At 42.8% G+C, this 27,961-nt stretch overlaps 3 protein-coding genes across 9 annotated transcripts in view; 2 read left to right on the forward strand and 1 right to left on the reverse strand.

Moving 5' to 3' along the window:
- Window positions 1–97: 97 nt before the first annotated feature.
- On the reverse strand, window positions 98–1,359 carry dnajc30b (DnaJ (Hsp40) homolog, subfamily C, member 30b). Of its 2 annotated transcripts, none has more exons than XM_061280741.1 (2): window positions 1,275–1,359; window positions 98–1,004 (listed from the first exon to the last, which is right to left on the reverse strand). In XM_061280741.1, the coding sequence occupies exons 1-2, from the start codon at window positions 1,328–1,330 to the stop codon at window positions 302–304; spliced, it is 759 nt and encodes a 252-aa protein (XP_061136725.1). In that variant the 5' UTR covers window positions 1,331–1,359; the 3' UTR covers window positions 98–301. The 2 variants fall into 2 exon arrangements, with proteins under 2 accessions (XP_061136725.1, XP_061136724.1); XM_061280740.1 differs by having other exon boundaries at window positions 98–1,040; window positions 1,275–1,343.
- A 264-nt stretch (window positions 1,360–1,623) lies between these two features.
- On the forward strand, window positions 1,624–4,750 carry bud23 (BUD23 rRNA methyltransferase and ribosome maturation factor). Its single transcript, XM_061280749.1, has 12 exons — window positions 1,624–1,818; window positions 1,959–1,996; window positions 2,325–2,420; window positions 2,490–2,572; window positions 2,733–2,829; window positions 2,927–3,023; window positions 3,101–3,151; window positions 3,249–3,334; window positions 3,409–3,454; window positions 3,575–3,636; window positions 4,219–4,308; window positions 4,392–4,750. The coding sequence occupies exons 1-12, from the start codon at window positions 1,774–1,776 to the stop codon at window positions 4,444–4,446; spliced, it is 846 nt and encodes a 281-aa protein (XP_061136733.1). The 5' UTR covers window positions 1,624–1,773; the 3' UTR covers window positions 4,447–4,750.
- A 413-nt stretch (window positions 4,751–5,163) lies between these two features.
- The window catches only part of stx1a (syntaxin 1A (brain)), a 69,059-nt gene continuing 46,261 nt past the window's right edge, over window positions 5,164–27,961 (forward strand). For 2 of the 6 annotated variants that reach the window (XM_061280746.1, XM_061280745.1), the window contains exons 1-6: window positions 5,166–5,622; window positions 11,431–11,508; window positions 17,298–17,397; window positions 25,647–25,721; window positions 25,829–25,902; window positions 26,309–26,417. In XM_061280746.1, coding sequence (XP_061136730.1) covers window positions 5,593–5,622; window positions 11,431–11,508; window positions 17,298–17,397; window positions 25,647–25,721; window positions 25,829–25,902; window positions 26,309–26,417 — 466 coding nt within the window. In that variant the 5' untranslated portion in view covers window positions 5,166–5,592. Of the gene's footprint in view, window positions 5,623–11,430; window positions 11,509–17,297; window positions 17,398–25,646; window positions 25,722–25,828; window positions 25,903–26,308; window positions 26,418–27,961 lie in introns of all 6 variants that reach the window. The other 4 variants (XM_061280748.1, XM_061280743.1, XM_061280747.1 and 1 more) reach the window with 4 other exon arrangements.

Here is a 27,961-nt window from a genome sequence, read left to right on the forward strand (position 1 = left end):
TTTTGGATTAATTCACATTTTAACAATACAATAGTGTTCCTTAAATTAGCCTAAAATGTCAAAGCAATCCAATGAAAGAAAAACACACTCCTCAAAATTTAATTCAGATTTGATGTTAATATATTTGATCAATAATTTAGAATTAACTCCAGTTAAAATTCTTGCATTTATATTTGACATCTTCAATATAATTGCGAGGCATGATCAAGTATCAGCATTGAGGAAAAAACGTTCTTGTCGTGTCCGAACATGCCATTGCCACCCAATGAGGCAGGTGATCCCGCCCGATGCCGTTTGTCTTTCAGAACTTGACGCTCATCAAAATGATGCTCGCCGTCAGCAGCAACAAGGCCACCGTGGCCTCAATCTTCTTCGTCTGGATCCGCCTGCGCTTCATCTTCTGGTGGGCCTCTGCGTCGCGCTGCCTTCTGGCTCGCATTTCTCGCTCCCTTTGCAGCTGCTCGCCATAGTGGGCCTGGAAGAAGGCGTCAAAGTCATATATGGGCCTCCCGCCTGTTTGGGAGAAACGTCTTGAGGTGGTTTGCTGCTGCTGTGCCGATCCTGAGGATCCGCTTGGGGGCTCTTTGGAGGGGGGTCTTTCCACGGCGTGGACATCTGTTATGGTCAGGATGCCCCGGTCGTACTTCCTCCTCAGACTTTTGTTGCCCAGCACTGTGTAGGCCTCGCTGATCTCAGAGAAGCGCAAAGCGGACTCTGCGTTCTCTGGGTTTTTGTCTGGATGAAAGACGAACGACTGCTTGTAGTAGGCAGTCTTGATTTGGGACTGCGTGGCATTGGGGGACACTTTGAGGATGTCGTAATAGGCTGTCCTGTTTCTGTACAAAGGGTCGTCTTTTGAGTCTTTCGTCCAACTGTAGCTCCTGGAGAAACATCGTCGTCTCTCTGGTTTATGGATGAAGATGCAGAAAGCTCGTAGCTGCTGAGTTGACCTGAAGATGGGGTTCAGGTGAGAGAAAACAGGTCCTCGACTCCCAGAATACCTCCTGGGTGCAGGTAAATAATTGTTGAAATCCTCTCTACTGTGAACAAATCCAGCAAAGCCAAGTGAGTGCAGATTCAAATAGATTTCAGTCATCTGATGACTTCTTTCCATTCCCCTGACTTCTATTTTGGGTTCTATCACTGTGCTTTTTAAACGAACGTTGTCTTCATTCCCCGTTAAAACATCTTTATTCCGACTTGCAGTAAAAGTGGACTTTTCTCGCCGGGTTTTGGAAGGTTCGCCATAGCAAACCGGTCGACTTTGTCCATACCTGAAGCTGGACAACCGGTAAACTCCTTTGCTCAGCTTGTGGGCGACCTCCGCCATTTCCCCAGGAAAGACAAAACCGAGTTCCGTTACGTCACACCACAGGAGACCAATAGGAATCGAGAAGAACAGGAACTCATTATAATTTCTGACCAATCACACAACAGAAACAGCTACACCCTTTTAAGGATTTTAATAACGTGAAAAGACGTTAAAAAGGAAAATAAAACGTATCAAAGACATTTTAACTGTTGAACAGCTTCATTTTTAAATTGTTTTTACACCTAAACGTTTTGTCAGTGAAGCGGTTCCACGGAGTGTTTGAAGAAGGTAGCCACTAGACGGCGACATAGTAATTCTGTCCCTATTATGTCACCTTGTTTCTCGCCGAAGAAGACTTCCGCTGTCTATTCTACCAGATTTCCACATGTGTCGTACATTTACGTTGTTTTTGAGGAATAAACTGTATTCAACTGTGTTGTCTTCCGATACTAACTAATAACATGAGCTCCTGTCGACGACCGGAGCACAGGGCTCCTCCAGATGTGGTCAGTGCTTGTTTAAAATGTTTTTACAGCATCTTTCGTAGCTGGTCTAAATGTAAACTATACGCTATGCTAGCTTGTTTTTTTAGCTCCACTTCAAGTTAGTTGTTTTAACTTTTATCACTGTGTATTTTTCACGACAGTTTTACAATGCGGAGGAGGCCAGGAAATACTCTCAGAAGTAAGTCTAAATCCTTCATAACATCACATCTAGTTATTGTTATTGTTGTTGTTTTTTTGCTGACGAAATTTTAATGTATACTAATTTGAAATAATTTTTCTTGATCTATGGCAATATTGTACATGTGTGACAATGACAAAGATCTATTTTATATTCTATTCTAATATATACCGTACGTACAACATGAATGCTTGTTAACAAGTAGCGTTATGTTTTTAAATTTAAATATCTAAATATTTCATTGGTTTCTCTAAGAAAGGCTTACAATTTGTCAAAAGTCTGGTGAGCGGGTGTTCAACAAGAGATCTGGTATTTTGCTGTTTGTCAGCTCTCGTATGATCGAGATTCAGACTCAGATGTCGGAGAGAGCCGTGGAACTGTTGAACCTTCCAGAGGACCAGCCAAGCTTCCTGCTGGATGTGGGGTGAGCCAATGAAACGGTTTGTGTTTGAGCTGCAAATCATTCAAGGCTTTTCTATATTTTTTGCATTAGGTGTGGTTCAGGACTCAGTGGTGACTACCTGACAGAGGAAGGACACTACTGGGTGGGGGTTGACATCAGCACAGCAATGCTGGGTTAGTTTGAGCATTATTTGTCTGCTCCGTGGGGTGATTGTTGCATGCAGACAATATATTGATATTTATGGGACTAGATTCTTTATCCCCCACCTAAAGAAAAAAAAAAGTCACTTACTGAGAAGTTGTGAGTATCTGCTCATGAATGCAAATGTGTTAGATGTGGCACTGGACAGAGAGGTGGAAGGAGATCTTCTACTGGGAGACATGGGCCAAGGGATGCCTTTCCGGGCGGGGACCTTTGACGGCTGCGTTAGGTACCAAATGTAGCAAACGTCCTGTCATTTTCTTCGGATGAAAAAGGAAGATTTGACTTAACTATTAAACCTTGTTGTTGTTTTTGCCCTCTGTCAGTATCTCAGCTCTTCAGTGGCTCTGCAACGCAGACAAGCGCACACACAGTCCTCCCAAGAGACTCTATTCTTTCTTTAGTACTCTCTATTCATCTTTGGTAAGTTTTATATTTGTTCAAAAAATGGATATCCATTACTTCAATTCCGTAATAAGCTGTTGTTCTCCACCTTTCAGTCAAGAGGCGCCCGTGCCGTTTTTCAAATCTATCCTGAGAACTCAGAGCAGGTAAACAGGAGTGCAAAATGTCCATTTGGGAAGTTTATTCCTGCCACTCGTCCTCCTCACTTCTTTTTTTTTTTTTTTTTTTTTCCCCTCCCGGCAGTTGGAACTGATCACGTCGCAGGCCATGAGGGCGGGCTTCAGCGGTGGCATGGTGGTGGACTACCCCAACAGCACCAAGGCCAAGAAGTCAGTGGATGATTTCCTACTAGTGACCCCCCCTCATAGTATTTGCCATATTTGCTCAATGTGCTTCTCTCCAGGTTCTTCTTGTGTCTGTTTGCCGGCGTGACGGGTGTCCTGCCCAAGGTAAATTGCTTAACAATGAAGTTGCTTAAAAAAAAAAAATCTGACATTTATTTAGGTCCTTATCCCCCAGCCCTATAATAAAACATGATGTGTATAACAGGACTACTTTATAAATTTCAGGGTTTGGGCTCCGAAACCTCCGACAAGAACGTCCCCAACCAGATCCAATATTCAGGACAAAGGTAAAAAGATGCAAGTGTTGTTTACATGTCTGCAATAACCTGCTTATGATAATCATGTTAGTGTGTCTGTTTGATGAAACTCTGAAAGGCTCCAATCGTCTTATCGCTTTTTATGATGTTAAGAAGTCGCCTCAGGCCAAATGTGCACCGCTGGAAGATTGTTTAATTTGTCTCTTGGTTTTTTTTTTCCCCTTTCATAGCGCAATCCTGTGTAAATGCAATTGAGCGGATAATGAGCGTCTTGAAATATGAGCCTGTCTGACGGTTTGCTTTAACATCCAGTCCGGCGAGTCCGTCACTGGACTGGCGAGATGAATAGAGTACAATAACATGGAAAGCACATATGACTTCGTGTTGATCTATAAAAAGGTCACCACAAAGGTGGAGCATCGGGTGCGGGCCTCGGACGCGGGGTCAGGTTCAATCGTACCTGAACTCGTGGCGCCAGTGGGGCCTAGAAAAAAATAAAAAGGTTGTCGTCCCGGCTGACGCGAAACCGTCAGGCGGGTTTTCCTGCCTCTTACACAGGATAATAAATCGCGCAAAACAATCAAGTAATCGCGTCACTCTCTCCCTGCAAAGATGCCGTTTCAAAAACATGAAGGGGAAATCGGCAAAGAAGAGCCGAGATTGGATTCTGGAGAAAAAGGAGAGGAGGCGCAGACAAGGACGGTACGGCCTCTCTCTCGTCCCGCGTGTATTCGTTATTTTACAATCGGTGTCGCTCGGCTCACGCGTGTGATGTCGTCCTACAGGGAGGTGCGGGCTGACACCAAATACACAGGACGTCAGAGGAGACCTCATTTCTAGCTGCGATTGTACAACTGGGCCTTCACTCACACACACACACACACACACACACACACACACACACACACATGCAGTCACATCTACAGTTTATTCTTTAATGTTGGACGCGATACTTTTGGTCATTCATTTTTAATATGTGGCCTAGGAAAGGCAAACAAGAGACAGAACAAACAGTAAGCTATGCATGAGCAATTCGGCTATTTAAACAAGAAATCCATCAAGCTGAAAGCAGAGATTGCACAGGTGTTCCTAATTTTGTGACTCAAAGTATATGTGAAGAATAAAGAAAAGACCGATTATGAAACTCGACCTTTATTTTTGTCATCCTACGATTGGTGCAACGACGCTGACCTTTGAGCCCCTAATATTGTCATGATCAAATTTACTCGAATTCAATTGTGATTTAAAAAGATAAGGAGCAACAATAAGAAAGTAGATTTGATCAAGTTTACTTGTTAAGTGGAGCGTTTTTTTTTCAATCACATACGTCACCGGTGGGCTATTTTTAGGGCAGACCCGCCCGCGATCAGCACGTCTTTGACACCTGTTCTTCGTTGCGTCTTTGTGCTCTGTGACTGGCTGGCAACCCGTCCAGGGTGTCCTCCCCACTTGTCTCACCCAGCTAGGAAAGACTGCAACCCGGTGCACAAATTACGAAATGGATGAAGAACTGATTGGATGAAGAGTTGCTATACCTGCTGTGGCCTCACAGGGGGCGCTGTGCACCGGCAAACCATGCAAAACAAACCCACCTGGGCGTTATCTCATAGAGCCTTCGATCGATATTCAATCTGAACCCAATTCCAGGACTCCACCAGAGTCCCCCACAACCCTCTCTCTCTCTTCTGTGTCTCTTCCTCCCTATCCTCTCCGTCGTGAATCTTTTCCACTTCAAGGCAACAGGTTCTCCCCAAATCCCAGTCGCTTAGGCGCCATTGAGGAGGAAGTTGGCGAGCGTGCAATGGGTTAACGGCGTCGATCCAATCAGCCCGTCATCGGAACCGCGAGAAAAAGAAAGGGAGGGTTCGTGAGGGAAAGGGGAGAGCATCGCTTCCTCGTGAAGCCGCTTGACGCGCACCATCAGCCCGCTTTTTGTTGGCGTGTCCACATCGGCTCCATCATCACCACCAGTCCCAAAAATCCACAATGAAGGACCGCATGCAAGAACTTCGACATGTAAGTTTTTTTTCCTGTTGTTTTGAAACGTTTTTGTTTGAGAAGGGTTTGACCTGCGCGTAAAAAGTAACGAAGGTGCAACAGTTGCGCTCTTTTTATTCCCCACACGAGCAATTGGCGCACCACTGTCAACATTTCCACTTGTTTGCTTATCTTTGCTTGATAGCATTTGGGCCATCGCTCGAGAGTTGAAATGGCACTTCCGTTTCTCGCTCCACCCTCGGTGAAAGTGTGCCACCTATGATTTAATCACTCCGTCTGCGCGCTAGTTCGCGGTCTCATCGATCCGCGCAATTACGCCGGAGAATTGCTCCCACGCCGCCCATTTCACCTGTTAAATGCCCTCGCTAAGCCTCACTAGCGCCCCCCGAAGGCAATTACAACATACTATATGACCGAGATTTTTTTTTTTAAATTCAATATTTAAATTTAGGGCGTTTAAAGGTATACCGGAAGTCGTCACGATGTACCCAATTTCCATTCAAATAAGGTGTAATTAGCAAGAGTGAGCAAGAAAAGACGATTCGATTAGTGTCGAGATACACAGGGAGGGGAGGGGCGGAACCGGCGATACGGTTTATTTCAAAGTTGAACGATTTCTCATTTTGAGATGGCGATGCGAAAGATTTTCTTGTTATTTTTATGACTGAATGAACGTGCCAGAAGTGTAAATGTGTCATTTCCCTCAAAAGTTGCTTGTATTTTGCAGGGTTGAGGCTATTTTCATATGCGTTTCGTCACAACTCAAGATTAAAAAGAAAAACAAAATGGCCAAACGTCTGATTTATATATATATATATTGAAACCCTCCTGAAAAGTCCCTGTGAAGTTGTATCAAATTGACGAGAAAAAAAAAATACCTAGAAAGACGCTATGGACTGTGTTCAACTTCTAAAAAAACGGCTGCGCTATGACCATGCTTGCTCTAGCCTAAACATAATCATCATAATAATAACAAATAATAACTCTCAGCATCCACTCACTGAAAAGTCGCGTGTGCATATGTTTGCGCCCATGTGTGCGGTAAAGTGGCCATTGTCGGATCTGCGTAATTGGCAGTTAAGCAAGCGAGGGAGAGGGAACCAATTTACGGCTGTGCAGTTTTCAGAGGATCTTCGCGATGAATTGGCCTCCAGGGAGACAACGCTGCTCTGCCAACCCTGCTTGTGTGTGTGCGTGCATGTGTCTGCTTTAAAGAGGCGTGTATTGCTGCCTCTTCACATTGTTGAAAAGATGCACTAACAGTACCACAGAGAGAGACAAAAATAGCCCAAGCCTTGCTTTGGCTGAGCTACTGTATACTGTACTGCCACAACTGGAGTCCAAAGCTGAAGTTGAATTTTTTACACCTATTTGAAAGTAGACAACTGACTCACAGCTTGGTGGTGTTACGGCAGGACAATTACCGTATTTTCCGGACTATAAGGCGCACCTAAAAACCTAAAAATTTCTCCAAAGCCGACAGTGCGCTTTATAGTCCAGTGTGCCTTATATATGGACCAAATTCCTAAATTGAAACTGGCCCGAAGCATTGTGTCATGAAATCAATCATAAGTGGCCCCCTGAAGACCATGAATCATGAATCAAAAGGACTATGAATCATTATTTTGTGATTATAAAGTCATTTGTTGCGTCTGAAGTTGAAATAAAAAAGATAAAATGGAGAATGATTTGATTTGGATTAAAAATCTGACATGATGGTGCGCCTTATAGTCCGGTGCGCCTCTTATATAAGGACAAAGTTTTAAAATGGGCCATTCATTGAAGGTACGCCTTATAGTCCGGTGCGCCTTATAGTCTGGAGAATACGGTAGCTTTTTTGCCGCCATTTGCCGGAGGACCCGGCCTCTTTGCCACCGTCGTCCTTCTGGACTTTACGACACACCTGCCTTCTCGCTAACCGAGTCCACCATGCTGGATTCGTTCCCGCTTGGCCCGTCGGTGGTTCAGTGACAGATGGTGGCCGTCCTGATGTGATTGTCATCTTTTATCAGGCCCATCAAGCCCAAATTGATGAGCTTAATAGAAATTTCACCGCAGGGATTACCCTCAGTCATGCGGTTATCACTTTTAAAAATATCGATTTATATTTACGCCACGCCTGGAACAAATAATTTCTTGTCATTTTCATCGATTCCACATTTTCCTCAAGGCTTGAAGACTTCCTCCGTTTTTTTCTAGCAGTAGGTGATTTATCGGAAGGCTGTCGAGTGGACTTTTTGTTTCCTGCCTGCTGTGTGCGGCCTTGTTGTCACTGTTAGCTCAGGCAGCTCGTCTTGTAGACTCACTGTCACAGCTTGTTTGGAGTCGGAGTGACACATTAACTAATAGCGTGGACGTGATGCGCGTACTCTTGAACCTGTCTGTGTGTGGCTTTGGCCTTACCCAAACAAACGTGTATTTTTGGAAACGAGATCGATATTTTCAATAGGAGTCTTAAACTAGCGTTTGGACAACCCCCTGAAAGTTTTTCTTTTTTAATTACGTTAGCCATAAGGATCCCAAGACCAATGTTAGACCCCAGAATGTTTTTTTTTTTTCACTTTTGGTCCCATTTTAAACCCATCCACATTGTGTTGTAGCAACTATCGCTACGCTACCAGTGGAGTTACGTAGCGAGTGTTGCCATTTAAACTTAAATGACAAAAATGTCTGACCTCCTGTAACCCCAATTGGGTTGCCATGGTAAGACCAGGCCATTGAGCAACACCAACAAGCATTTACCGTAATTTTCGGACTATAAGTCGCGTTTTTTTTCATAGTTTGGGTGGGGGGGCGACTTATATACATATATATGTTTTTTTTTTCACTTTTTTGGGCATTTTATGGCTGGTGCGACTTATAGTCCGAAAATTACGGTAACTAGAAATCCTCAACAATGGGGGGGAGATCCCTATCTTATATTATCTCCTTAAACCTTCAATCCATTACTCACCAAGCGCCATAGGTTGCATATAATTACATCAATGAGCCATGCAAGAACGTGAAATGAGAGCGACGCGGCAGCCCACCCAAAGGTCTGCATTTGCAAATGACATTTGCACAGATAGCTCGTATTTACTGACTGCTCAGCGAGCGCACGGTCCGACACACCTGACTTAGCCGAGGTGTGGAAAAAAGGCGCGCTCGTTAACGTGTTTTCTTCAAGTGGCTTTGTCGCCGATGTTTCTTATAGCTCGCACTTGACTCGGGTTGACGACTTTTTACTGCTGATGAAGAGATTTCCTAAAATGACACTAATAAGATCCAAAGCGTGACTTGCAAACTAAGAATTTCTCAGCGGCGGCCTCCTCGGCCTCAGACGAACACCACCCTAATTGTTTTAATATCCATACCCGTGGGCTAATTGCGCTTTAACGAGCCGAAATGAGAGTAACCGTGCGCTCCGATGACAGGCTGGCTCCCCGCGGTGGGTGGATGGAGTTATCTGAGTGAGAATTGGCAGCTGATGCTGATATTTTTGAGTCTGCGCCCCGAATTGATTTTCTTTGAGACCGCCAGTCGTTTTCTAAGTCATAATCTAACCTTACATCGGCTGCCGATTGTATTCATGCTCCTTTTTTTATTCTCTGTTACTTTGCTGATGAGGCCGTTGAAGGTCAGGATGAGATGTGAGAGGGGCAAGGACAATGAAATTGGATCTTCACAGGGACTCGCCATAACCTTGAGACGTCTTCGTGGGATGTTGGCATATACCGTATTTTCCGGACTATAAGGCGCACCTAAAAACCTAAAAATTTCTCAAAAGCCGACAGTGCGCCTTACAGTCCGGTGCGCCTTTATATATGGACCAAATTTCTAAATTGAAACTGGCCCGAAGCATTGTGTCATGAAATCAATCATAAGACTGAAGACTATGAATCATGAATCAAAAAGACTATGGATTATTATTTTGTGATTATAAAGTAATTGCTTACGTCTGAAGTTGAAATAAAAAAAGATAAAATGGAGAATGATTTGATTTGGATTAAAAATCTGACACGATGCATTAATAGTGCGCCTTATAGTCCGGTGCGCCTTATATAAGGACAAAGTTTTAAAATGCGCCATTCATTGAAGGTGCGCCTTATAGTACGGTGCGCCTTATAGTCCGGAAAATACGGTACTTTACAATTGTGCTCCAACCGCTGATGAGGAACGTTATAACATTTTTAAGGAGTGAGGGATTTTTTTAGATGGTGGTGAGGAGCAGCAAAAAAAGGTGGCTGTGTGGGACTGCTGCTATAATGCTTCTTCAGAGGAGAACAAATCTGGAGGATGGAGAGCAAAAAGATGATTAGGACGGGAGAACGTTGAGGGCGATTGTCAGGGAGCGAAGACATACACACTGGCTTGGTGTTGCTGTGCTTCATCTCTTGTGCCACCCACATGATTCTTCCTCATCTTGCTTGTTGCCTCCTCGCTGCAGGCAGGCCTTGTCTCGCATCTTATTTGACTTGAGTTGCTCTCTTCTTTCTTGAGAAACAATGGTGACGAGTCGTCGTGGAATTGCAACTTGCACAAGTCTCAGCACTTCCGCTGCGAGCATGCTTTACTAATCATTTATTCTTTTATTTTGCCTTCCTCGGGAAACAATTCATTATGAGACTTTTGTGAGCAAACATACATAATGAATGTTGCTTTTGCCTTATTATGATCGTAAATCTGCCTGCGCTCTCAGCGCGCCTGACATAGATTTGAGTCATGTCTAATGCAGGAGACGTCGTTTCGCTCTGGCTCGAACTTGAATGTGCAAAAGGACTGGAAAATATCCGCATACAAAAACATCTGCCCAGCCATTCACCTGCCTCGGGAAAAAGTTACTGCGATCACGCAGGCCTCGTCGACTGCCCGTGAACATGTCGCGCCGCGTGTCGGTGACCTTGCGCAAGTTTAGCTCGGAGCATGTAGCAAGCGTGTGGTCGCTAAAGCCAAATCCCCGAGGCGGAGTCAAGAGTGCAGAGCTGATGGGCCTCCTCCAGCTTCTTTGAGGCTCAGCAGGAGCGCTGGAGTTGATGAGGAGGCTCGGGGGGGGGGGTTGTTGGTGAGGGCTTTTCGGGGGGTCCCTGCTTGCTCTTCTTCTCCTCCTCCTCCTCAGCACTCAAAGCAGAGGCAGAGCAAAGGTGTGTTTTCTCTCGGTGTGGAGGAAGAACACACAACTGGTGGTGCCTTCCTCGTGGGAACGTCTGTTCAGTCTCACCTTGCATTTTCTCTTCTGCTTCTAAAGCAAGTTGTCTCGGTTCCAAAATAAGACATATGGACGTTTTTTTGAAAATCAACATTTTTGCGCCAGTGGGTGGGCTGCGCCGCCGTGGGAGTGATCACAGCAGACGTTAGTCATGGCCAATTAAAGTGGTTCCTTTCACTTCTTTTAAATGCAGCATGCTAGTCTCAACATGTATAGATTATTTATTTATTGATCAAATTTGGAAGCAACAAGATTTCTTGCTTACATTTAAATGAAGTACTTAATGGACATACTGAAAGAAATGACATGCATGGTTCTTAAATATTTATTGGAGCTGTTTTTTTTTTTTAAGGGCTAAATATGTTTTCAACTGATGTGACAGTTTCCTATGATTACATAATATTTTCCACTTAATTTATTTTATATGAATTGACTCGTCCCATATTTCAAAAAGACGCATGTTGAGTTTAATGAAGACTCAATTAACGTGAATAAATAAATAAATAAGCGCGCTCGGAATCTGAATGCTCACTACTCCTGTGTAGCATTAATGAGAAAAATCAATGAATGGATTAGTTGCTTTACTTGTTAATTGCAATTTAATTCAAGTGAAATAAATTTCGATTTGTTGTGGTTTTCAGGGGAAGGAGACGACGGAAGAGGAGGATGAAGTGGCCGTGGGGATGGACAAAGGATTTATGGATGAATTCTTTGAGCAGGTGAGTTTTAATTTCCCCTTGCTACTTTTGTGTTCTTTCATTTTAATCGCAACCTTCATCAACGAAGTGGATCCTCCAATAGTAAACTTGCGTTTGGGCATCTTTTGCAATCACGACAATATTTTCAGAATGATTTCTGTGTATTGCACCGATTCCGATACTACACACCGATACTACTTCACCAGCCTTCCATTGCAGCTGTGTGGTGATACTTTAAGGTAATATAACATTTTTATCCACCTGCAAATTATGCAAATTACCCCCCCCCCCTTTCCCCTGGAGCCATCTGGCGAGCACGCTGTTCCGAGCCCCGCGGCGCCAAACATATCACGTGTATCAGTTGTCCTGTCACACTTCATTTTAGAACTCGTTATTCTCAAGTCTTGTAGTTATTTTTGACTGACTTTATTTTTAAAGTAATATAAATATTTAACTTTGCCAATTGTGAATCTCCACTCGAAGCGATTCAGTGTTTATTTTACATAGTGCCCCCTAGTGGTCAAACAGAGAGAGAATGGCTTCACATTTTTACAAAATACACAATCACACCTTTTCACAGGCAGTACAATAAATAATACGAATCAAGTGAAATAAATTACAGTGGCAAATTGTTTTGCTTATTCAACCAGACTCTTCCATGCTGTGAGGAATATTTGACTTTGGCGCTTTCACGGTAGCAACGTCTCATCAATCTTGTGCCTTTTATTTTCCTTTCACAACGACACTTGTTATGATTTATTGTTATTTCCCTTGTTGCCGGTGTTTTTTTGGATTTGAGTTCTAAATGATTATTGATTGGACAGCGGCGCTTTCTTCTTCCACTTGACAATCAGGCCCGACTGCATGTGAAGTAACGTTGGCATCCGCGAGTGTTTTTTTTATTGTACACGTCCTGCATGTGTGTCATGAACATGAATCGAACGTCGGTTAGGGAAGCGGCTCATTCCGGTTCCGAGCTCGCGTCGCCTCCCCGGAGAGGCATGAAGACCTGCCGCGACTCATCAGTGGCATGCTGGATGATTTTATTGCGCGCCATCTTGCTCGAAGACCTACTGTGAGGGGAACTGAAATCGAATTGAATTGCTTCTAAAGAATAAGTTGGGCCTCTGGAAGTCCCGCACACGCATCCAGTAAGAAATTCAACAATCATAATTGTAACTATTTTTCATATATTGCCGTACAACGGACTCAAAAAATGCGTTCAAGAAAAACAAATGTAGTGCCGAGTTCCCAACTGTGCGAAAGTACCCTGAATGCACCGTGTTGGTTGCGCAGTAAGCTAGCGACGATACGCTATTTACGTTACAAGCGTGGGAAAAGTAAGTAAATAAATAAATAAATAAATAAATAAATAAATTAAAATACATTTAAATAAATAAATAAATTAGATTAAATAAATAAAATGGAAAATTCTATTTCTCTGTGCGGCCCACAAAACAGCCCACGAACCAGCACCAGGCCGCAGACCACCGGTTGGGGACCTTCTGCTTTAAGAGCATTGTGTCGATAATGGTTGTTTAACTTTGAAGTTATAAAATCAGCATTGCAAAGGCAGCTACAAAGGTCCGTGCCTGGCTGGGAAGCATGAAAGCGCATGAGACAATTAATATTTATTTTCAAAGCTACACCATCATCTGCAGGTGCCTCCATAAAAAAAATATATATATATATATATATATGTGTGTGTCTGTGCGTGTGTGTGTCACGTGAACAGAGTCACCAGAGGCATGGTCTGACTTTTGTGCTTCAAGTGCTCACATGCGAGCACACCTTGCCGGACATTTCCGAAAATCTATCATTGTGGTTGCAGTTTGTTGTGTGAGAGGTGTTTCTAATATTCAGTCCCCTTTTACGTCGCTAAAGGAACATCGCCTTTGGACAAAACATATTTTTAATGTCGGCGTTGCACGTAGCAGACTTGGAAACATGTTCCATTGCAGCGTGTGACTGAAAACACAGCATGTGAGCAATCTGCCCGCTTGTGGAAGCATTTAACGCCAAATTGCTATTTTTCCAACTCATGCATTCAGTATGTGGGAGGGACGATGCATGCCAAGCAAGAGAGACAACACACAATAACACACATCTCAAAAGCAGCTCTATCATGTGTATTGAGCACTTTTTAAAGACAATTTTCCAAGCTCTTTGGCAGAAGGTGTATATTCTTAATCCTCTGCGACGAATGACTAATATTACGGCCGTACTGAGAAGCCAAGAGAGGAGCTGAGTCTCATGTATGTAATTCTATTTAAGGGTGTCGTCCCTGATGCTATTTTCTCATTTCAAAATCGCTTTGTAATTTAGTTTTGAAAGGCTGGAACGGATTAATGGCATGTGTATTATTTTCAATGGAGAAAGATGATTTGAATACGCATCGTGAAAGAAGAAATTCTGCAATTGTATCTCAAGCTACCACTATAAATAAAGTGAAGTACATGAATAATGCCGCAAACAAAGATGAGTGCATGAAGACATCGGCAATTCATCGTTCTCTCAACAGCACGACTTGAGTTTTAAATTCTGCCTTTCCTTTTCCAACCCCTTTTGGAATAACTGCGACGAAGGCTGCAATCAAAATGAGATTGGTGTCATTATTTAGTCCTCTCACATTTCCTTTGCACATTTTTTTGTTCCTCTGGCGGAAAATGGAACATTCGTCTCGCTATTTCTCCAGAATTTCACTTTTGATGTAAAGCCGCCTTCACGTGAGACGGCAGGTTGCCTCCAAGCGGGAGACTTTTTTTCTAATAATGACGGTGATGTAGAAAAACGAGGGCCTGGCGCGCCGCTGCTAAACGTTGGGTAGAGGAAATACCGGCAGGCAGTGATGGAGACGGGATGAAGGTCACGGTGGCGGAGAGAGCGTCATCAAGCTTCTCACCCTGACTGTGTGTGTTAATTAAGCTTTTTAAGTGGAGGGCCAAAGCAGATTACCGCAGCCCTCTGTCCTTCACCTCACACCTGGAACAACGTCCTCCGCGCGAGCATTAGCATCCATTTTACATATGCTAGCTTTATTAGCGCTGACCCAGCTATGTTTTTTTTTCCCGTTAAGCCATCTTTTCATTTGACATATTTGTGTTAATAAACTGTCATTTTTCTTGGATACAACCTTTTCACAACATCCACCTAATTGGGGTTGGCGTTACATGTTAGCATCCACGTACAACACTGTTAGCATTTTGCTTTGACTGTATTAAGCTGCCCCTCCCCCTCGCCACTTTGAGGAAGGCGCGTTGGACCTGGGCGCCGTGACTTGTAGCAAAGCTGACAGGGGCCGCAGATGTTGGCTGTAATTAATTCTTTCCGCTCCCCGCTATCATTCAGTAGCAGGCGAGGCATCCGACACGGGCCGCCATGAAAGCATGTGGGGTGTTGACGCCACGATTCCATTCGTCATCTGAAGGCGGCAGTTTCCTACAGTGCCTCTTTGAAACATTTCTATTTCTTTTTTTTTTTCTTTTTTGGGTGATCTCAATCCACTGTTCACATCAATACTTACCTCATGCTAACGGCCTTTATTCGTGCTTGATTTCTTTTCTCTCACTGTCAAATTATTATCGATTTAAGCCGAGTAAATGTAAGACTCTGAGTTGCGTAATTGACCAAGCCTCATTTGCATATACTCGTCATATTGTGATTAGCACTTAAGCGCCGTCGTCTAGTATCGATTTGGCTTCTGTTCTCGCTACAACCGGCGCGCTTAACTGATGATGCAAGTGTGAAAAGAACAGACGCAAGACTCGCTGCCGTCCAATCGCTCATTACTGAGTGTACAAAAACAAAAAATGATTGCTAGCTCCTGTGACTTTATTAGCTGGGGTCGGACGACGGCGCGGGAAACGAGGCCGCGGCGGCGGCGGGTCTGAAAATCGCAGACACACGCGGAGACGGAAAACTCCGAAGTGAATCGGTGTGTTTGTTGCATTTGTGCGCGTGTGCACTTTGCGTCCACGTCTGATGTTGTTTTGCACCCACACTAATGAAATTCGCTCTTGTTGTCTTATGAGAGCCCGCGCCGTGACTCACCGACACGTGGTCGGGAAAGTGAGACAGCTTTTATCCTGGCTTGCTCACATCCCCATCCCGTCAAACGCTCGCCGTTTGCTGCGTATTAAACGCTTGCGTCAACGAGGCAGCCCGCTTTCTCCCCCGTGGCCTTTCCTCGCCAATTATGTTATTTGAGGGAGGGAAAAAAATCCAATCAGCAGCTAATTCAAGGGATAATGACATATTTGGCGCTGTCGGGCCGTGCATTTGGTACCTGGGCTAGTTGCTCCTCCATTTTGTGATGGGCAGCAGGACTAGCGTCACTTCTTTTGCTAATTGGCTGTCATTAGGAAATGGAGCCGGCCTCGGTGACATGAGTCATTTTGTCTTAGACTCAACTTGACTTGAACTTGAGACACAATGACTCAACATACTTGATTATTGTCAGTTTCATATTTTGACTTCCAAAATAAAACGCTACATGATTTAGTTACGGTTAGCTAGCGCACGCCGGGAATGGCGCTGTCATGATTGGTGAGTCACCTGTCAATCAGCAAATAGCACGGTCACGATTGGAGGATTAGCCTGTCAATCATTTGGAAGCCAATTCGACAAGCTCACGAGGGAGGGAGACTTTCCGCCATAAAAAGTACAGCAAGACTACAACCTCAAGTTTTGTCATTTGAAGACCAATTCTGCCTTATAACATCCTTAGCCTTTTGGTAAACAGCTAACGTTAGCTTGATACGATCTAAAGTTCAGAACTCTGAGACCACATCTCGTCTCAGCGGCAACGTTACGCCACCGGGTCACTGAGTTCGCCGCTGCAAGTCCAATTTGTACTTTCACCGACACTACTAGCTGCAAGGAGAATAAGCTATATTATAAAAAAATGGCAGGTTCCAAATTGATTGTTAATGGAAAAGTGGTCAGTGAAAATTGGCAATTCAAAGAAGAATAGAATGAGAAATTTTCAGTCATGCACAAAATCCTTGAAGTGCAAGCAGGATTATTCTTTCATCTACTGAATGACGAAAGGTGCTGCTCACTTCTAGTGGTGTGGATTTGCCCAAGCACAAGATGGAGAAATGAGAAAAGAATGCACAACGGAAGTGATTTGGCAAAGAACAGGGTAGACAGGTCGAATGAAGCAAATCTCAAATTGCACTGGTGATTTATGCAAGCAGCTGTGTGATGGAATAAAAAATGCAGAGTGAATTTCCCGAGCTGCGGATGAATCCACTGACCCCGTTGATAATGTTCATCTGATGCTCTTTGTGAGATGAGTCAAAAAGGGAGCGCAGCGCGTTCGGCGTGCCGCAGTCAACAGTTAACTCTGTCATCGCTAATTTTGCGTTGGGATCTCAAAATGTTTCCTTTTCATATTCGATTTGGACAGAGCCTATTTTTCCAGTTTATTTCAACTGCTGCATTTTTATTGGCGCTCATACAATTCGTCAGTAGGATAGATTTCGTTGTTATTTTTTCCCCAATTAAAACAAAATAAACCAGACTATGCGAGTGTCTTTTTTTAATTGGAATTTGTCAATTGGATTTTTTTTTTTTTTGCATGCTCTAATTGGGCTTTCAACAAATTAACTGTGGATTGAAATGCAAATGCAGTTTGCACACAAACGAAGGTTCCATTAATTCCTGGCACACTTATTTTTTTTCCATCAACACATTTTCATCTAAGCCTAATATGATACAGACAAATTTGAGTTTCGTAATTGACAGCTCCTCATGCTTCGATGTGTATCGAGTATAATTTCCGTTTCGGTTTCGCTCTTTTCCAACAGGTGGAGGAAATCCGAGGTTTCATCGAATCACTGGCGGAGAAAGTTGAGGACGTGAAGAGGAAACACAGTGCCATCCTTGCGTCACCAAACCCTGATGAGAGTAAGACGAATTCTTCTTGGATTGTTTCATGAACTTGTCTACCACAGCAGTGTGTTATTTTTTTTTTATTTATTTTTTTTAATTACCGTAATTTTCGGACTATAAATCGCACCGGAGTATAAGTCGCACCAGCCATAAAATGCCCAAAAAAGTGAAAAAAAACATATATATGTATATAAGTCGCTCCTGAGTATAAGTCGCACCCCCCCACCCAAACTATGAAAAAAAACCGCGACTTATAGTCCGAAAATTACGGTACGGCACGGTTATCCATATTTGTAGCTAATTTGCTTATTATTGTTATTATTATTTAATTGATTGGGGTATATTTGATTTTCTTGTGACCATTATTGAGAGCACTTTATACTGACCAGTACACATTCGACCATCATTCCAAAACATCCAATTTACGATATGGCGGCTAGAAAGTGATCGGGAACACCAACCTGCGTTTGACCGCCGCTAGCATGAGCTTGACATCAGCCGTCATCCCATATCATCTGTCTGACATCGCCTCCTCGCCGCTGAATTTCCCTGTGAGGGATTCACTCTCCCGAGACTGGAGCTCCTAACCTAATGCCGTATCATTTTAAGCCTTATCCATGTTGCATTGAGCTGATTACATTTCCCACGCCTTAAGTTCTTCTTTTTGTCAAGACATCATTCATTTGACAAAACACAACACCATAAGAAATGTCGCAAAATATGCAGTGTAATAATTATAATCATCAGAATTCGGTGTGAAATCTACTCTCATTTAGTTCAAACTAGAAAGTTGCCACCATTTACAAAAGTCTGTGTACGTTTTTGTAAATAAGAAACAATTTGTCCAAAAAAATGCTTCTGTTGAGCCTCCAAGGAGAACAGCTTGTCCTGTTCCTGCCCACATGTTCATAATCAGTCGTAATCACCCTTCTAGCGACCTCATTCGTCTTTTCTCACACTTTCTCATTCTCACCAAGCTATAGATTCAGACTCTCCATTGGAAAAAAAAAAAAGAGCTGCTCCCCAAAAACCTCATTGACCTTCCTTCCTCTTGATCCCTCACCGACTACCTGCCTGAGGAAACATCGATTTGCTTCCTAGGTACAGGTGTGAGTCAGACGAGGCTTCTTAAACGAGTCCGTGTGCGCCTCGACATACAAAGCTGCACCGTGTCTCATCGAAGATACCGATCAATGTTGTGTGTGTGTGTGCGTACATACCGTAATTTTCGGACTATAAGTCGCACCGGAGTATAATTCGCACCAGCCATGAAACGCCCAAAAAAGTGAAAAAAACCCATATATATGTATATAAGTCGCTCCTGAGTATAAGTCGCCCCCCCACCCAAACTATGAAAAAAAACGCGATTTATAGTCCGAAAATTACGGTACATACGTGTGCTATACGCACATCAATCAGTAGCTGATGTAAGGATCGTTCGTTACTGTCCGCTTAATAGTCCGCCCGGCCCTGAATCGCTCAGTCCATTTTACCGCCGCTAATGTAACTTACCATTGTGTTTCACCAATAACTTCCTGATATGTAATATTTCATCCTCATCAGCCTGTCAGAAGGCCAGCGAGGCAGAAAAGGAGCAAGTATGACATGTATCCAGCTCTAAATGCCAGGTGTCTGAGCAGTCAGTCCTTTTCATTATTAGAAGACATGCCACGGCATGAAAGAGGGATCATGACATGGAGGCTTTCACTCGAGCGGTAAATCACCTTTTTATAGATCCATTGAGTCATGGTAAGAAGATTCAAACCAAATTGAATCTTTGCTCTGACCTTTTTGTACGGAGTTCCAAGTTCCACTGTTCGTAATAAGTGCACCGATACTAAACGTCGATACCACCGGCATGCCGTTTCGTATTTCGGACACCGCTGCTGGAAATTGTCCGTAAGAGTGAATGTCGATGTTGTTTTCTGCAAGTCGCTATTTGTCTGAGATTCCAGAGGATGATCAATGGGTTATATTGCGCTGATTTATAATCGTGACATTTTTACCTCGACATACATTTTTAAACGGATCTTGAATCTCATAAAAATCTCATATGCATATGTCAAGTGACTATATAATAAATAGCATGATAGGGTGTTGAACGTTTCGGTTTCTATTATGGGTAATTACATGCCCCCCCCCCAAGACTGCGAGTCCAGCATCATGACCTCAGGACCTCGTCCATCACTCACCTCCACTGCCCCCCCACAGTGTCCTATGACTGAAATGCTAATTACCATGCATTTGCATACACTGAATAAATGCGTATGCACACACACACACACATGGACTTGTCGTTTCTTGGCAGAAGCTAACTTGTGTTATATTTTTAGCTACATGGCCCAAGTCTAATTTCCAGCCACTTAATTGCATCATATACTGTTTTGATATTGGGGCTTATTGGCCTTGTCCACCTTTCTTTCTCATTACCAAGACTGATGATGTGACAGGCGATGGATTCTCTCACGAAAGGTCAGAAGTTATTGATGATTGGGTTTGCCAGAGAAGGGTCAGAGGCCTTCTCACTCCCCCGGGAGAGTTGAGAAGTTTAATAAAAGACAGACATGTGCCTGTGTAGGAAAAAGCCTGAGGAGGCTTTGAATTTTTATCAAGTTAAAAGGAAAACATGCTGTGTGCTAGCAGTTAGCCTTAACTGACATTAAAAGTCAATTACTTTCAGGCACTGATGAAGCTAGGGGGGAGGAGTAAGGATAAAACCCCAAAAAATAGAAACTACCCCAAAATTCCACAGTAAAAATGACGTGAAACATTCTTTATATGAAAAAAAATACTCCCAAAATTTTAAAATACCCAAAAGTCAATGATCTAGCCCGCCACCTTTTCCAAGGATATTTCAGGAGGGGGCAGTGCCCCTGCGGGGCCCCCCACAGCTCCTTCTGTGATTCCAGCTGTTCAAAATCCATTGCAATTACGATGCAAATCATTTTTGTGTTGCATTCAAACGTGAAAATGTGCACTTTTAGTCTCTTGCATTATTTTATATTGTCTCTTGTGCTGCCTTCCAGAAAATGAGTCCGCAAATAAACACACACTTTGGGATTTCACACAGGGTGATGTAAGAGGACAATTAGATTTCTATTATTTTCATGCTTTAGTGTATGCAGTGGGGTAGTTCATTTATATATACCGTAATTTTCGGACTATAAGTCGCACCGGAGTATAAATTGCACCAGCCATAAAATGCCCAAAAAGTGAAAAAAAAACATATATATGTATATAAGGTGCTCCTGAGTATAAGTCGCCCCCCCACCCAAACTATGAAAAAAAACGCGACTTATAGTCCGAAAATTACGGTACATGAAGACAAGTAAGCAAAATAAAGTACAAATAAATAACAATTCGGTCCAGCACTGCAACATTTCAGTGTGTTTTCCCAATGACGATTATTTAACTGCCCCCACTTTCTAAACACTCCTGAGTCATCAAGTCAACAGCTCGGGAGATACACGGTTTTAATTGCAGTCTTTTGCTGGGGGTGCTGAAAGCAACTGCCACCCCCTGAAGGCCGCATGCCAACACTCCCAACACCTTCCACAGAAACAAAGTGGCGATTGTGTGGTGGGTTTGTGAAGAAAGTCTCTTTAATATTCACCAACATTTATTGAAGGAATATTACAAATTAACCTCTTAGGGTGTTATTGCCGCATACCAGTTGCCCATCCCTGATGTAAGTGATTTTAAAAAATGATTACCGTAATTTTCGGACTATAAGTCGCTCCTGAGTATAAGTCGCTCCCCCCCCCCAAACTATGAAAAAAAACGCGACTTATAGTCCGAAAATTACGGTCAGCCTCACTCTATAAAAAAAAATCATTTCTGCTTAAAAAGCACGCAAAGTCACTTTGACTTGTAAATGTATGTCATGTGAGAACACGCTGAGTCATTAACACTTGTGTGAATCACTTTTGCGGCCCTCAATCGTTTCTGCCGCCGCTTAAAAACGGCAACTTGTTAAGTGACGCACAGCAGGAGGATTTTAAATGAACAGCAACACGTCATGCTAAATTATGTAGCCGCCTTTTGTAGCATCAATTTCCCAGGGAACTCAAAACTAGTGGTTTAAAAAAAATTATTGACTTTTGGAAATGTTGACCTTGTGCTGTTGGTTTATGAAATGTTTCTTGATTGTGTAGTGAGCAGAAATAAAGCAAATGGAATGCGCACGCTGAATCCTGTTGCCGCCATAAAGGTTTTATTAACTGTACAGGCACAGTGTTACTTTTTCCAGTTGGCTTCTACCGTGAGAAGCTTTTTGTTTTCTTTTTGCCAGGCGCACCAATTAGCATTTTGTCAATACAGCTAATAATAATAATGTGATGGCTATTTTGAAGTGAGATGTGGGTGTATAAATTGCTCCAGGAGAGATTAGAAGTGGTGAAATGGCAAAGTGATAGCAGCCTGGGCCTTCTATTAAGATTTTAATAGAGTAAACAGAGCACTCTCGGTCAAAGCCTGAACGTTATGGCTGTCTGTGAAAGCAGCGAGCTAGCGTCTTAATAGCTAGCGGAAGGTCAGGTTTCACGCGGATCCACCTGCATCCGAGGGAACTGAATATAATTAGATCCGACACAAACACGACAAAATTCTGCTCGGTCTGGCGACATCCGACAGAGATTAAAAAGCATGGGAATGTATTAGATTGAATTTTTAATATTAAAGTTGATATGCTGCCGACCAGGTGAGACTGGATTTCATTTGGCCATTGTAGAAGACGGGAAAGTTTGTGAATAAAAGACCCGAAAACAACTTTGAATTGATCTTTTCAATACCTTTTGAAATGCTGCCTAACATAACTAAAAATTAAGTGATAAATATGAAGTACAACATGTAGTATTCTAAAATTAGCTCATTATGTTTACGAGGAAAGTCGTCAAAGTGATCATTTGAAAACATTTTTCACTTTTATTATTCCTGTGCAGCTTGAGTTAATGTATCACTGTGCTATTTATAACCTCATGCCCAGTCAAGGTAATGGCTTCTAAAAATCGAGATTCCTTCAGGCAGGCTGAGAGCCTATTTGGCGGACAGCGCCGAGAAGTTCACTCACATGAACTGTGCTCATTAGGTTTGATATTTTACACCAGTAAAATTGTCTCTAATGGCGTTTGAGTGTTCAGTAATCATTTCCCCTTTTGGGTCATCAAACTGTTTTTCCCATCCAATCGATTCCTCTGCTCCGATCCGATCCCCGTCGCAAAGCAAAAAAAACAGCAACTGATGAGGTCAGCCTTCAAAAAAAGCCCCGCCTGGACTCTCCAGCAGTCAATAAGCAGGGCAAACACACACAAGGACTAGTCATAGATTGACAGAGAAGAGACGGAGGATCGAGATAATACCGCATCGGAAAAGGAGCAAATTAAGCGGCGTTACTGCGAAGGAATCTATGTAGGTCACGGTGCCCTGACTCAAGGTTGACAATCGCAGAGAAGGAGAGCTGAAGGAAGGATATTGAGCTGATGTTTATCTGCTTTATCTATTTACCATGAAGTCACAGTGGAAAAAAAGATGACGGTGGAATTCCAGCAAGTTGCTGAATTGTGGAGCACCAGTGCAATTGTTCCTGCTAAGTGTTTTCACAAGTGGTGCCTGACTGTTATGCCATCTGGAGGTCATGCTAGTAAATTGCACAAGTGGGGAGACTAATGACGTAAATACTGCATCTCTCCGTCTTCAGTTTACCGTAATTTTCGGACTATAAGTCGCTCCTGAGTATAAGTCGCCCCCCCACCCAAACTATGGGAAAAAAAACGCGACTTATAGTCCGAAAATTACGGTAGTTGTTTACAAAGCGCCAAAACACAACTAGTCATTCCAAGCTATTTTTTTTTTTAATTAATAAAGCAGCTGAATCACATTGCTTAATATTAAACCTTCGGTTCTTCCACACCGAATTGATCTAAGCATGCCTTGCTTGTTAGGGCGCTAGCTTATCCGGGATATATAAATGGAATGTTTGGTGAGCCTTCTTGGGCGCTGCTGTGTGTTGTCTCCATCCTTTTCTAGCCCAGCGGGAAACTTTTCCCCAGTTCACTTCATTTGGTCTCTCGTGCTCACGCCGCACGCCTCCCCTTCCTTCCTCTTCTGCCACTTTGGAAACAATCTGAAGCTGGTGAGAGGCCCGGCTGTGCGCGTCGCCATAGCAACGCAGTATTAATGGCGCCAACAAGCGTGACCTGAAGATTCCCTTCGAGGGCGTCAGGGAGAGGGACCAAGTGTGAAGCCACAGCTCAATTGATTCCTCAATTTTGCCCTCTAATTTGCCTTCCTCGCACTTGAACTGATTCATCTTTTTTTTCTTTGCCACGGCCAATTACAAGGCTCGATGGACACTTGATGGAGCAGGTTGGCCTCCCCTGTTTGGCAACCGGGAGAGGGTCTAATCTGACTCGCTAACACACACGCACATGCCTGCTTTCTATTCCGACTCTGACTGTGACTCCGCTGACCTCGTGAAGGGTTTCTATGGTTACGCTCATCCATAACCTTACACCCCTGAGTTTGTTGAAAAGTTGAAGAACATCTTCAACAAATACTCTGCTGGTCTCCACAAGCCTGACTCCCTTAATTGGTGAATATATTTGAGTGTTTGTAAAGTTATTATACAATTAGAATTTTTTTATTTTATTTTATTTATTATTTTATTTTTATTTATTCATCTTCTGAACCGCTTTTCTTCACTTTTTTTTTTTCCCCCTCATTCATTTTGTCCACCATAATTGTTCTCCAATATTGTCAAGTGTAATGGCAATTCCAATATTCGGTTTCATTTAGCTTTTTGTTTGATTTTTTTTTTTTTTCCTCGAAACCTTTTGACTATCATCCTTTATGTTTCGTGTGTTGTCAAGTGTCTTGGGGACCGTTTGAAAGGTGCCAGACAATACCATCCATCTACTGCCCCACTTCTCGTCATTAGGATCTGGCGTGAACTCCAACCAATCATGGTAGACATTTTGACGAGAGGTCCGTCGTGTATATTCAGCCTCTCCTTGTAAAACGTAAACTTTCAATTAATTGGAAGATGCAAATGGCTGTGAGAGTAGTGTGTCGGCAAATTGACACTTGAGGAACTTGTAAAGGTCGTTTTTCATGTTTCCCAGTTTCCGGTGACTCATTATCATATGGAGATGTGGCTTTTTTTGTCATCAAGATGATAAATTACCTTCTTACAAATGGCAATTAATGCCCCGGGGTCGTTTGTTGAGTGCGTCAAAGCCATTATTTTTTTTCCCCCAACTTCCTGTAAAAACAAATGAGTTATCTTTGTATATAATTTGAGAACTTTTTATGGTTAACATTTACGCAGCTCTTTTCCAAAATGAGGACGCAATGCAAGCATTTAGCGTATTTACAGCGGAGCCATTTCCGCCAATATTTCTGGCCTCAAAATTCTGGCCACTTTTCTCCGCGTCGGTTGCCATTACTCCTCCGCCTTCTGTTAAACTGGACGCCACGCTCCTAAAAGCAGAAGTCAAGTGGAATATGTTTTTGCGAGTTTAAATTTGCACAATGCAAAGAAGTCTTAAATGAGATGGAGCAATTCGCTGGGGAAACGAGATGGTAGGTTTGTTTGTGAGCCATTCCAAGATGAGACAAAATCAGTCATCACATCGGAGCCCGAGTTCCTTTTTTTGTTTTTTTTCCTCCATCGCAGTTATGAGCTATTAAATGAAAATCCCGTTAGTACTTTAAAAGGGAAGCCGAGGGTTCAAGTTGGAAAGTAAGCATCAGCGTTAGTTTTGCAAATAATTCAGTTTTCGATTTAAATATTGTTATTTATTCAGATTCAAAGGAAAGTCATTTTCGATCCAATTAAAAGTAACTTTGACGTCTTTTGTAATCCAATATCTGGAGATGGCGAGTTGTTTACTTTTATTAGCTGTCAGCGACAAGGATTGATTCAAATTGATGTGGTCAACTGTAATAAATAACTAGTAATAAATAATAATTCTGTTACTTATTTTGGCTTTCATGAGTAAACGGACGCCATTTGCATTTGGGAAATTGTGCCGTGATGTAACGCGAGTGGACTTGATAGTAGATATAGCAGCCTTGTTGAAAATAAGGCGCCGAACCCGTTGAAGATGATCGTCAAACGACAAAATCTGTGCAGTGTGTGCTTCGCATTGGACGGCAAGAAGACAGCAGTTGTTTGTCTTTGTTAAGTTGATACACTTGGACTGCTTTTATGTCTGCGGAAGTGTTTCGACTGTGTCTCTGAGTCACGTTTGTCCATTTCTCCTCAGAAACAAAGGCCGACTTGGAAGATCTAATGGCGGACATCAAGAAACTGGCCAACAAAGTGCGCTCCAAATTAAAGAGTGAGTTCAATCCTGCAATCAATCCATTTTTTCTGGATCCTTATAATATTGAATTGAAGAAATTTAAGAATTAAGACGTTTCTCATGGGTTGTTTGATGTGTTCCAGGCATTTTGCACACTATCGAGCAAGAAGAAAGTCAGAACAGGTCGTCGGCCGATTTGAGGATACGCAAGACACAGGTAAGATATACATATTGTGTGTGTGTGTGTGCGTGTGTGACATTTTGAAAGAAGACAAAACATAATCACCATAATTTTCACAATAATCTCACTGGTATTAAAAAACTCATTTCCAAGAGAACAAACCAAAATAGTATTTATATGATCATTTCTTTGAAATTTATAGTTATGGTCTGTATTACCGTAATTTTCGGACTATAAATCGCGTTTTTTTTCATAGTTTGGGTGGGGGGGGCGACTTATACTCAGGAGCGACTTATATACATATATATGTTTTTTTTCACGTTTTTGGGCATTTTATGGCTGGTGCGATTTATACTCCGGTGCGATTTATAGTCCGAAAATTACGGTATTTATCCTATTTGAAAAAAAAACATCAATAATATGTCCCTCTGTGTGGTCCTAGCACTCAACATTGTCACGCAAGTTTGTGGAGGTGATGTCCGAGTACAACGCCACCCAGTCGGACTACAGGGAGCGCTGCAAGGGTCGCATTCAGAGGCAGCTGGAGATCAGTGAGTAGAGACCGGCCGCGGCCGACAAATATTTCTCACCTCGCTCCACCGTGATGAAGGTTTTCGATGATATATATAGTTCATGCTGAGAAGCCCACCCCACCCCCTCACACCTAACAGAGAGGTAAACATTTGTCTCGTGCCATCTGCCAATATGGAGCAGCCAGGTTCAAATGTGTGAGCGCCACCTGTTATCTCGCAAAGACGGCACGTTGTCAAACAAGGCAGACGGAATGATTAAACGGTGGAGTAAGACGAAGGCTGATCCCATTCTCCTTTCCTCCCCTTAAGCGCCGACGGATCCTTTTGATTTGATTTGTCAGCTTGGGGAGCCGCGAGGGATCTTGGTTGAGCTCACCTGTCGCAAGGGAAGGGATTAGACATGGACGCAGAATAGAAACCTCAGGGGAGATTTAAGAATTACCGTATTTTCCGGACCATAAGGCGCACCGGACTATAAGGCGCACCTTCAATGAATGGCCCATTTTAAAACTTTGTCCTTATATAAGGCGCATCGGACTATAAGGCGCACCATTAATGCATCATGTCAGATTTTTAATCCAAATCAAATCATTCTCCATTTTCTCTTTTTTATTCCAACTTCAGATGCAACAAATTACTTTATAATCACAAAATAATGATCCATAGTCTTTTTGATTCATGATTCATAGTCTTCAGTGGGCCACTTATGATTGATTTCATGACACAATGCTTTGGGCCAGTTTAAATTTAGGAATTTGGTCCATATATAAGGCGCACTGGACTATAAGGCGCACTGCAGGCTTTTGAGAAAATTTTAGGTTTTTAGGTGCGCCTTATAGTCCGGAAAATACGGTACCTAAAAAAACAAAAAAACTATTTTCTTCAGAATAAAAGAGTAAGATGGTAAACCCACCACGTTCCGCTATAGTACAAATTCCGAAGCACGGATTTTCGGCAATGAGGTCTACTGAATGAGGCAGCGAAGGTCCCCAACTCCTGTAAACTCCAGTAATAGTCCTTTCAGCAGAGCTCTGTCAAGTTGAATAAGCTTGATGCTAAAAGAAAATGAAAATCGCCATAAACTGGCTAGAAAATAGCATGCGTGTACTTTGTAAGAGTTTCACAAGGCTTTACCGACATATATTTGAAAAGAAGCAGTGCATCGACACGTGGAGATAATACAGGTATGAAATGCATGAATAATATATCGACGATAACTGATGGAGCCAGTCCTGCGAGGCTCGACATTTGGCTGGAGAGGCTTTGAGTCGCCATGGTAACAAATAACCGCCTCCCTCAGAGCCTTCGCGGGGATATGAGAGTAATGGAGAGTGGACATGGCCTGGTGGGAGTAAGTGTGTGTGTCTGTGCGTGCATTTGTGTGTTGGGAGCAATTTTATTTTTGGTTAACCCCGCTGAATGACGTGACAAAGATTAAAGGTGAGGAAGCGGGTTATGGATACGAGATGAGGGATCACGTTATAAAGGTTGTGTGCAAGTGTGTGTCATTGTTGCGATTGGTCATGACTCACTTGCGCCGTCCTTCAACTCAAGCTGTGACT

This window comes from Syngnathus typhle, linkage group LG6 (assembly GCF_033458585.1).
Source record: "Syngnathus typhle isolate RoL2023-S1 ecotype Sweden linkage group LG6, RoL_Styp_1.0, whole genome shotgun sequence".
NCBI classification, from domain to species: domain Eukaryota; kingdom Metazoa; phylum Chordata; class Actinopteri; order Syngnathiformes; family Syngnathidae; genus Syngnathus; species Syngnathus typhle.